Source organism: Chelonoidis abingdonii, chromosome 6, assembly GCF_003597395.2.
Source record: "Chelonoidis abingdonii isolate Lonesome George chromosome 6, CheloAbing_2.0, whole genome shotgun sequence".
Lineage (NCBI taxonomy): Eukaryota > Metazoa > Chordata > Testudines > Testudinidae > Chelonoidis > Chelonoidis abingdonii.
The window spans coordinates 49787304-49798509 of record NC_133774.1 but is presented as its reverse complement, the minus strand read 5'-3'; the positions used below and the strand labels follow the sequence as shown (position 1 = coordinate 49798509).

Here is an 11206-nt window from a genome sequence, read left to right as displayed (position 1 = left end):
TTATTCATTTACTCTTGAGAGTCAGATTCATATAAACTGGACTTTGCACTTATACATAACGCTAGCAATTCTTCCTTTAAATAAGCTTAGCATTATTGGGCACAGATCTTTTGTAGAAAGATACTGCACTTAACCCACATTTCCCCCTTTCCAACAAAGGTTTTTGTCTTATACAACATTCTTCACTCTACCTTTATATAAATTTGTTTCAGTAGTTAAACCATGATGCCCAAACTACTATTTGCTATAGCCATGTTGGTCCCAGGCTGTTAGAGATACAAGGTGGGTGAGGCAATACTGTTTATTGGACCAACTTCTGTTGGTGAAAGACTCAAGCTTACACAGGGCTCACTCACCTTATACAATACCTACTCTGTTAACATCCTAACACAGGTAAGTAATTCTTGTTTGCACAGCTTAAAACCCTTTAATGACAACAGCAGCTTTCAATGTTCAGTTGAAGCTAGATCAACAGAAGACACTGACTAGCAGAGTGGCCAATAGTTAAGTTTACTTTTATATGTGAAATATTAAACGATTTAAAAACAAGTTTTACTACATACTTTAGGTGAAACAGTTCTGACATGATTCAGTACGTTGCATGTAGTGCTCACTTTCACAGAAAGAGCTGCATCATCATTTCGTGTGGGGGATTTGGAATGTTGTCTTCCAGTGAGATATCAGCTCCAACTGTTAGGCAGGTGAACTGTAGTACACAGAATATGGTGGATATCAGAACAGTCAATTCTAGTTCTCTGCTTTAACTCCCTTCATGCAAACAAGGAAATTCCAGGATTTCACCACACTTTTATCTTTGCCACTTACCAGTCGTAGCATGTTATTTTAAGACAGCTCTAACCCCACACACTTTACCCCATCCATTTTTCAGAAAGAGGATACTTGGCAAACAGTTCCCCTAATATTTTCTAGTGAGAATAAAGCAGGTCTTTGTTGCTCTCTCGTGGGGTAAAGTGGTCACACCAACCCACTCCTCTTCTGAAGCAGTGCGTTTTGCTCCTGAATGTTCATGGCTTGGTAACTGGCCAGTTCCAAAGTAAAAGTAGCTGAGCCTGATGTTAAAGAGCGCAGAACTGTTGAGTAACCCTAGACAAAAACAAACCATATTTAAATGTCATTACTATAAAATCAATTAATTTAGGGTTAGGTGGAGATAAAGAAAGCTTTCTGTCCTAGTTTCATTTACTTCAGATTCAGCTGGGGAAAAGACGATCACAAGCATAATACAAAGTATACGGTAAACATTACCTGTTTAATAAATACACTATTTTTCACCCATATTCCCAATATTACAGAAACAAGTGTTGGTTCAGTACAACATGAATGATTAGAGACATTCTTTCATAGCTGTATGAACAACACTGTATCCCCCAGAGATCTTAATCCAGACCTTCAGCAAAATTAGAAATATCCATTCCTGACTTCATCATGTGAAAACAACTGCATATATCAAAAACAATCCGAAAAGGGCATGCACACTTTTTTGCTTTGCTTTCACCATTAACAGGACCACACACCATCATTTCTGCTAGGGGAACAGCTGCAACCACTACTTTGTTATCTTGACGACTCTGGATTTCCTGAATGCTGCCTCTCCTCTGCGCAAGGTCACCAAGCACTGCGCTAAGAAGATCTTCGCTCACTGTAATTTCCAGATTCATTAATGGTTCCAGCAGTTGTTTACTGGCTTTCTTCAAAGCCTAAAATTGAAAAGAAATCAGTTACCCTTGCTCCCTTTTAAAATGCAATTCTTCTATGGTGTGGACTATATAATGAAACTAACTTCTGTTTCATACACGCTTCATCCCATATTGTATGTTCTTACGGAGGGTATTAGATCAGAGAAAAAGTGAACCTCTGTCATACCAATAAATGTGTGTATACATGCACACCTCCCTTTCCCCTATACATGAACCAGAGATGGCAACCAATTTCTTACTAAGAGGCCTCCAACCATGTCTCATGCCCCAGCAGCAGTAGAAAAGTATATTATGCCAGCACCAAGTATTAAGGAAAAGTATACAAACGTCAAGAATCCCTTGATTCAGAGAGAACAAAACATGGTGACATGAAACAACGGCTAGTACAAGTGACTATGTTGCAAGTGAAATTGAAGGCTTTAAAGCTTAAAAAAAGGCAAGATGTTGTGAATTAATGGTACAGTACCTCACTTTGGAATAAGGTAAGATTGACACATGAGACCAAGGTTAAAAAGGGGCAAAAACATTTTGACAGGAAGAGATATAGAGGAACTCAGTAAACCCAAGAAATGCCTGACTCTGCTCCATGCAACAAGCCATATTACATTGAGCCTCTAATTCTTAACTAATTCAACCCAGGGATAACACCACAAAAAATGGTAAGAATGGATGCCAAAAAGCTGAGTTACTATTCCCACAGTGCAGTCTGCTATAATCTGGGAGCTCCCGAAGGGTGTTAAAGAGCTTATTTCATTCCAATCGATTTTATGCAGTACCTATCATGCTCTAGGTATCTAAACCAGTTTGCAAAATAATACTAGTGCTGTAACCATAGGCAAACGTTACGCACTTCAATAGCTCACAAAGTTTTAAGCACTAGAGCCAATTTGACCAAGAATCCATTACAAAGCCCATAATAAAAACTCTCTCATTTTTCAGCTGACAGTAACTGTATATATAGCTACATATAAAGCTGGGAAGTGGTACATGCCACTAAAGACAGCAAAGAAGTGCACAATATCAATACAAAGTCAACTGTTTTTTTTAGGATTAATAAGAAAGATTCTAATAGGAAGTGTGAATTAGTAATGTACAGAGAAAGTAGAAGCTACAGGGAACACACTCCAAGAAACCTGATCGAAAATAAAGACAGATAATGTGACACTACATAAGAAGTAACTTGAGTGTATATCTTAAATCTGTGGAAAATATAATGCATATCACAAAAACTTGCAAGAGAACACATAGATAAAATCCAGATATTCCTGAGATAAACAGCGCTCCAGATGTAAATAAAATGATGTTGATTTTCTAACCTAAAAGACTAAAGACCTATCACGTACACGTTGAGGAGTTTAAACATTTTGCTGGAAGCTACCTGGCTAGAGGTGACAATCAAAATTCTGAAGGACATCAAACAAGGGAAAAAGGAAGGTTCAAGACATTCCTTATGTTTTGAGTGTTATATATGTTTCTGAACAAGTAGTGAGGTGCACACATCTCTGACAACTTCCTAAAGGCTGCATTTTTGTCTAATTCACCATATTTTCCATGAAACTGCACTGTAGAATAGTCTTCTAGTTGCATTATACCTTTTGCATACAACGAGAAACACAAGCAGAGATCATAGTAAGGGAAGTTTCAGAGTGCATGGTCATGGAATACACAGTCACTGCTATATCCTGGACTGGGAATCCCAGGAGTGGTCCTAGACAAAGAACAATACATTAGCATTACAACATTTCATGTAGTTTTTCATATTATTAAGTTATGGAAAAAGTATTTTGGGATTAACCTGAAGGGTCTGACATCCCCGCTGAGCTACTCAGTAACAGGCTATTTGTCTTATTTCTTGCTCCAACAATCATTTTATCACTGTCCAACTTTGCCAAAAGGGGCAGATAGGCAAATCATAATGTAGCCTTGTGGTTTATTATCCCTCAGTGCATGTCAGAGAGATGGTGAGAAACACCAACCAGTCCAGCAATAAAGAATGAAGTTATAGAGCAGTGGTCCCCAAGGACCATGGCAGCAGTCGAGCATCCGCCAAAATGCTGCCAAATTTCAGCGGTGACGCCTCTCGATGACACCGCTTGCTGCCAACAAGTGACATCATCGAGAGGCGTCGGCGCCGAATTTCAGCGGCATTTTGGCGGATGCTCGACAGCCGACCAGGATGCGGGTGCATTTAGATGCCCCTGAGGGCGCCATGGCTCCCGCGGGCACCGCATTGAGGACCTCTGTTATAGAGCATCAATTTAATGCCTATTTTTTTTAAAGCCTACATTGTGCAGTTAGGCAAAACTTCTTATTTTACACTTCAGAGAATATATTTGACCCCCTGCAAAATAAGTCAGATAATATGGCAAAAATGTGTCATTTTCATGACTGAATCCCCCCCACAGGCCAGTTCCATTATACCACCATTGTTTATGGAATATCGCAAGAATAATACACTCTGGGGCATCATGTTGGATATGGAGTCAAATCAAAGTGGGGTTCAATATCGAGGTACCCAAGAGGAAGACAAAGTGGAGTTTTAAGAATATGCCAAATTTCCCCCCCAGTCTGAGTCAAGGGGCATTCAGCACATTCTGTAGAAGTTGAAGGAATTCTGAAAATTTGCTTTTGCCCCCCTCATTTTAATAGTGCTACCATGATGCATGGCTATAAAGGAGCCCTTCATTCTAATAGCTAAGGCTACAATTGTGTCACAGAAGTCTCCCAATCTGTGACTTCCAGAGACCCCCGTAACATTTTCCACGTTAGCCCCGCTGCCCCACAGCTGGAGTTGTCAGCTGGTAGCCCCTCTGCAGCTCCCAGCCACTGTGGGCGACATGGGGGCCCAGAGATCCCAGCCACCACTAGACGGGGGTGGGAAGAAGCTGGAGTCCCAGCAGCTGTGGGCACTGGACCCTCTTCCCTTCCCATTTTGTCAAGGATAGTTTTAGTCGATGGACAGATCACAGGCTTCCGTGAATTTTTGCTTATTGTCCTTGACCTGTCCATGATCTACTAAAAATATTCATGACAAAATCTTAGCCTTACTAATAGCACTCGGACCATGTAATTTCTAATGTGAAATTTTATTCAAATACCTACAAAAATTTCACGGTCATAATGGTTTCTTTACCTTGAAGATATGAACTATTAATTCCATTTTCTATAGCTTCTTGAATGTCTTTCTGAAGTGGTTCCATGAAATTGTCAGCATATTCAATGACTGGTGTTACTGATGATCTCTCTCCTGCCCATGGTCTTACTCCCAGCTGGGTGGTCACCAAATGCCGTTTATCTCCTATCGTTCTGTCCAATGTATCTATGGTAAAATGAAGCACATATCTGAGAAACAGTTTATATGCTCCACACTTCATCTAAAAGTTAATATTAACTAGTCACGTTATTAGAACACCATTTAAAAAAGAGTAAACAAACAAGTCGCAAGGACAGAAAACTAATATTCTCTTTCATTTTACCTGTGGCTTGGACCGAGTCTAGGATGGTTTCTCTATATGCTATCTGAAGAGGTCCTAGATAGGTCTCAATGCCATATTCCCGTTTGATTCGATCATGGATAATCTCAATGTGCAGTTCTCCCATGCCACAGAGAATAGTCTAGTTGAAGTGAATCAAATAAAAAATAAAGTGAGAGAAAAAGTAAACATTCACACTCATGCTTATATGCAGACACAGATGGGAGCTTTTGGGATGCACTATTTACACTAGGAACTGGCTTATACATACTGTACTGTTCACATTTTAAGAAAGTTTTAAAAATTCCATAAAACCCCCAGATATTACAAGTAGGACCAAGAAAACTTTAGGAAGTATTGTTTTGGGTGATCTGGCATAAAAACACTTAACTGGAGATGGTAATCGTTGCTGATACCACTACAAAAAAAGGCCATCCTATATTAGCTTCAAAATTTAAAGACCGTTTGAACTTGCTTTTAGAGTTTAGAAAAAAGAGGATTGATCAGAAATATGCTATTGACAGAGCACAAACAAGGAAGGTGAGCTTACAATCTCTCTCCCTCCATGGGTCATGTTTACAGGATTTCATTTTAATCTGATCAGACACACAATACTTATTGCATTTATCATGTGAACACCATTTAAAGCACACTCAAATTATTAAATTTAGCACTTATGCAAAGCCATTTACAGTGCTTTTCACCAAAGGATCTCAGAACTCTAAAATAACTGCTTATAACTATAGGAATTAGGGAACTAAGTTTAAGTCAGCAATGTATCAACAATCTTACTTGTCCAGTGTCAGGATCTATCCTCACTTTCAAACTTGGATCTTCACGCTGAAGGCAGTTCAATGCATTATCCAAGTCTGTGTATAAATAACAAATATTGCTATATATAAAAAAAGATATTAGTAACTTGTAACTAGCTATGAGTAGCTATCTGAAGCATTCACCCGTAGGATCAGATTCTATCTTCAGTGGTATTGTAGGGTCATACAAGAAAAGATTTTGGAGATAATATTCAGACACTAGAAATCAGCTCGTCAGAGATAAATCTCACCTTGGATACTCTCCAGTTATCTGAGGCATCTGACACCAGACAAAGTGCTTTGTTAACTGAAGAAGTTGGTTTCTTTACCCCAGGAACAAAGTATAACCTTGTCAAGGCAGCCTTTACAAGAAAAGTTAGAACTATAGTTTGCCTCATCTCAAAGTAATGGGTTCTTGAATTAAACAAGGTGTAAAGTAACTGGTGTACAAGTTTTAAAAAAATGCCTGTTGTCAAAGTAATATTTGGCACTTCTATAGCTCCTCAGAGAATCTGAAAGCACTTTATCAAGATGGATAAATATCCCCATTTTACAGATGGGGACACTGAAGCACAAAAATTAAATGATTTGCCTCTGATTTCAATGTGAGTCAGTTGTGGAGTTAAAAATACAAACTAGATCTCCTGACTCCCACCCTCTAACTACTAGAAGACCACAACTCCAAAATAAAGTAATAAACTAATAGTCTGGACTTGTTTATGAACTTTGTAGGTTTTTTCCAAAGATTATAATCAAAAGATCAAAACTCAGACAATCCACTCAATCATTTTGCACCCCTTCCCTCCAATTCCACTAGAATCCAGGAGACCACATGGACATGCTACCAGTCCTGCTAGTCAACAAATCTAGGCTTTGTCCGTCTAATGAGAGAGAAGAGAGGGTTTCCAGAATCAAAGACCCAAAGCTGCCCACCAAGTTCTCTGAAAGATGTCTATGAAAGAGGCAGTGTTCTCTGGGTGAATTATGGTAAGTGACTTCCAGACTCCTGATCAGTGGAGATAAAGGCCATAGACATGGTGGATAGTGCTGACTGGAGAGAGTACCTAGATTTGGAAATGTACTTTCCTTCAAACATATTGCACACACTACAATATCCTGCTCTCTCAGCAAGAGGCTGGATCTCACAAAGCTAACCATGTAAGTGGGAATGGATGTAGGAAGACAAACATACAGCTATCCCACCTTTCAAAATGAGGTAAAACCCATCATCTAATCTTTAGAGCTGACCAAAAGAATTGTGAAAAGAATAGTAGCAAAGCACACTCAAATTATTAAATTTAGCACTTATGCAAAATCATTAAGGGCCCTACTGTGTTACTGATCCACGCATGCAATTCAATTACATCAACTGTATGTGCATGCACAGATCAAGGGTATGGTACAGTATCGCTCTAAAACTGCTTTAGTAGCAGTGTTGTACCTGGCTGTTTGGACACTGAAGATAGTTCTATTGTACAAAAGAAGACCGGCTCAGGGATCTCTACGCCAGCTAATAAAAGGCTCTCTACTTCACTGTTACAGCCAGGCTTTCTCCCAACCTCTCTTCCAGCTCGACGGGCTGCAGCCACAGCAGAGGCCTTTGATGAAACAATGGTGTCTCCAGTAGCACTCTAAAGTAAGTCAAACATCACATGACATCAGGTTGTCTGCAAATAATTGTTTTTTTAATGCTCTTTTGATAAAAACTAAGTAATTACTATAGGTTCTCTTTGCATAATTAAATTGAAACTAGGTTCAGAAGGACATCAGAAGCTCTAATTGCATAGCTGTTTGTTCAGTACCAGCTGAGTTTTTAATAGTTTTTCTATGCCAAAGTGACTGTATTTTTAAAAGATACAACATACAGAAACCAGAGGAAATAGATCAACTACATGTATAAAAAATTAATAACTGAAATAAAGTGAATTTAAGTATTTTATAACATTAAAAGCGAAAAATATTTTAAACTAAAACATGATCTTGTATCTCATATTTAGGTGGTAATTAGCTTTTCAAATAAACTCTTTTGAGAATCAAATGTCGTCTTTTACCTGTTTTAGCCCAACAGTAAGGGCAATATTGCCAGCCATTAGTGAAGGTATTTCTATTTGCTGGTCAGCAAAAGGCAGCAGAAGGCGACTCATTCTCTCTCTGAAATGAATTATTCATGTTATCTACTACTCAAATACAAATGCCAATCCTTGAATGAACATTTCACTCCTACTCACGTGCAATTTTTGTTGATGTTATATACAGCCGACTGAGGTTTCATTGTGCCTGAGTAAATGCGTATAAAAACTAATGGTCCGCGTTGTTTATCATGAAGAACTTTAAATGCCAGGGCACACAAGTCATCTTTGTACCACGGCCTGCAAAACATAAGCAACGAATCAGAAGAGCAACCTTATACAACTCATTAACAAAAAACAAAACCAAAAACAACAACAACAACAAAAAAAAAGACATCCTAGTTCCAGTTTTAGCTACATTTTCACTCATTTAAGATACCGTGTGTTTGGTATTTGTAACTATTAATTCAGAGGCAGATGATTTTTTTTTTACAGCATATAAATTTACACAATTGTGATTATTCTAGGTAGTCCCACTAATACTACAAATAGATGTGCTGAAATATGATGTAAATCAGTGGATATTAGAGCTGTCCCCTGTCGGGCTTTTCAGGAGTATGGTGAACATTAGATATTTTTTTGAGGTGAAATTAAGAACAGAAGGTGGCTCATGCAAGGCCCTTTGTGCCATTTGTACTCTGCAGGAAGGTCGTCTTCTTGGAGTACCTCAGATTACTTCATAACAGTGCCTAGTCAATGATTGCTCCTATTAACAACCAGAATGCACCAGTTCAAAAGCATCAAACCTGGAAAACCATGAAATAATTCATATGTATGGCTTTTAAATGCATCTAGCTTTGAAATAGTAGCAGTTCACTCAGACAATTCAGTTAAGGGATGGGTGTACCTACTTCTCTTTTCCCCCTTTTTATTTTTCAAACGATGAACAACAGCAATTAGAGAACTATATAGGGAAGATTTTATTTTTAGCTTCATTGCTAACACACTGCATATTCTTGGCAAGTCACCTAACCTCTTGGTGTCTCAGTTTCCACACCTACAAAATGGAGAATATTTACACAGTTTTGTAAAACACCCAGATCCACAGATGAACAGTGGTTTACAACTATAGATTATGATTAAACAATAAGTTTTGCAGTCAAAAATAAACAGACAGATGCTTTGGATGGTACTGACCAAGTAGTTTCAGTACTCAAGTATATTTTTATGACTGCACATGTTAGTGTTATTCCCTGTGTACAATAGCATTCCTACTGGATAAAAAACCCTCAGTAAATATTAAAAAAAAATATACCCCGATTTTGGAAATCACAAACAATTCTACAAGGAGAAAATGTAGAATAATGTAATTTTATCAATTCATTTCTCCAAACAGATAAATTATTTTATCTTCTCTTTACACTTACAGAAAGTCATAGGAACACTCATTAGGTGCAGGTAAGTACATAGTAACGGCATCCAGTAAAGGCTGTACTCCTTTATTCTTCAATGCGCTTCCACAGAATACAGGTACTGCTTTCTGTGCCAGCGTTACTCTACGTACAGCAGATTGTAACTGCAGAAGGAGAGAAGAGTATTTTCAATTCATGTATTTATGACTTAGCCTTTAAAAAAAAAAATTGAATACAAGGAAGCAGTGAGGAAAATTAAGGCACGATTCCAGAAACCCTCCACACATGGCCTTTTCACTGATTTCAATGGGAGTTTTTCCTCACAGAACCACACCTATAATTTGTAGTAACTGTAGATTACAAATCAGGTGGTTTCTTCTGGGTGGACAAAACTCATGATTTTTAAAAATCCTGTTTTAAATTAAGAAATTGTTTACATTTTAATCAGATTTATTTTATTTATAGGTTGCTAGGTCTTTACTACATTTCCATTTTGTAGTCTTAAATGGTGAAGTCACACAAGGCAAGGACCATCTTTTTGTTGTGTGTTTGTAAAGCAGCTAGCACAACGTGGTCCTTGGCTATGACAAGGGCCCCATAGGCGCTACGGTGGTGGTGGTGGTAATAATAAATGGTAATAAGGCTGTCACTATTTTCCCTGTGTCAGACATCCATCCTGGGATGTTTGAACATCCCCTCAATTCACACCAACCAGGTTCTGCTCTCAGTTACATTGGTGTAAATCCAGACCCGCTCAAAGCAGAAACTGGCTGCTGCATAGGATGTTGTATTTTCCCTTCCTTAGCCTCTTTCTCCAACAGCCAGGTAACTTTAAACAAAAATCACCCATAATAAAATTAACTTATTTTTATTAATTGTGTCCAACATGTTTGAGAATCAGATTCAATAGCAATATCAGATGATTCCTTTCATTATACAGTTTGAGTAGAACACTGCTTGTTAAATTCACAGCACTTTAATCACCATCTAAATTGGCTTAATGCTTTGGTACCAAAACAAAAAGAAACACTTCTTCACATGATCTACAGATGGCTACGGTACCTTAAGTCTGAAATTTAAACATGTATTTATTTATTTTAGCACCGTCACCACAGAATGCATGCTTGCTACATCACACTTAATCCATATGCACAACAGAAAAAAAATATAATCTGAATGACAGCTGGTAAAAATATACAATCATAATAATTGGATGGTAAAACTGTACCTTATCAGCTGGCAGAAAGTCAAAATTTTCACTAAAATTTCCTAGAACCAGCTCAGCAAATTCATCATCCAGATCTGCAACCTGCAAGAGAGAATATTTTTGCATTATCTGTAACTATACTATTCCACAGTTGGCCCAGGAATGCTAGTTATCTGAGCCAGAAAACTAATATAGAATGAAGCTTTTGCAAACATTGGAGATCATAGATTCAGAGTCTTGCAAATAAAGGTAAATTATATTACAATAAAATTGAAAAATTTATAAGATTAACTAACAACACTGATGGAATCTGAGTTATCGGGAAGTTGAATTTTGAATAAAAGTGGTTTTATTTTAGAAAATTGGAATTTTGAACCCATTGTTAAAATGCATGTTTCCCTTTTATGTTACGGAATCTGTTAGTTTATAACAATAGATACTTTAGTATACTACCAAATACAAAAAGCAGACTAAAGCAATCTGCTGTGTTATGAGGAAAGAAAACTTTGAAATAA

At 37.7% G+C, this 11206-nt stretch overlaps 2 protein-coding genes across 2 annotated transcripts in view; both read right to left on the bottom strand.

The window, feature by feature from the left end:
* FAM169A (family with sequence similarity 169 member A) overlaps positions 1-11206 on the bottom strand; it is a 244951-nt gene that overhangs the window by 149109 nt on the left and 84636 nt on the right. The window lies entirely within an intron of this gene.
* Positions 495-11206, bottom strand: part of GFM2 (GTP dependent ribosome recycling factor mitochondrial 2) — a 30344-nt gene continuing 19632 nt past the window's right edge. Inside the window, exons 11-21 of the mRNA XM_032763560.2 lie at positions 10713-10793; positions 9500-9648; positions 8232-8372; positions 8055-8154; positions 7445-7634; positions 5984-6060; positions 5195-5333; positions 4852-5037; positions 3311-3426; positions 1536-1718; positions 495-1104 (exon numbers count right to left, since the gene is read on the bottom strand). Coding sequence (XP_032619451.1) covers positions 976-1104; positions 1536-1718; positions 3311-3426; positions 4852-5037; positions 5195-5333; positions 5984-6060; positions 7445-7634; positions 8055-8154; positions 8232-8372; positions 9500-9648; positions 10713-10793 — 1491 coding nt within the window. The 3' untranslated portion in view covers positions 495-975. The remainder of the gene's footprint in view (positions 1105-1535; positions 1719-3310; positions 3427-4851; positions 5038-5194; positions 5334-5983; positions 6061-7444; positions 7635-8054; positions 8155-8231; positions 8373-9499; positions 9649-10712; positions 10794-11206) is intronic.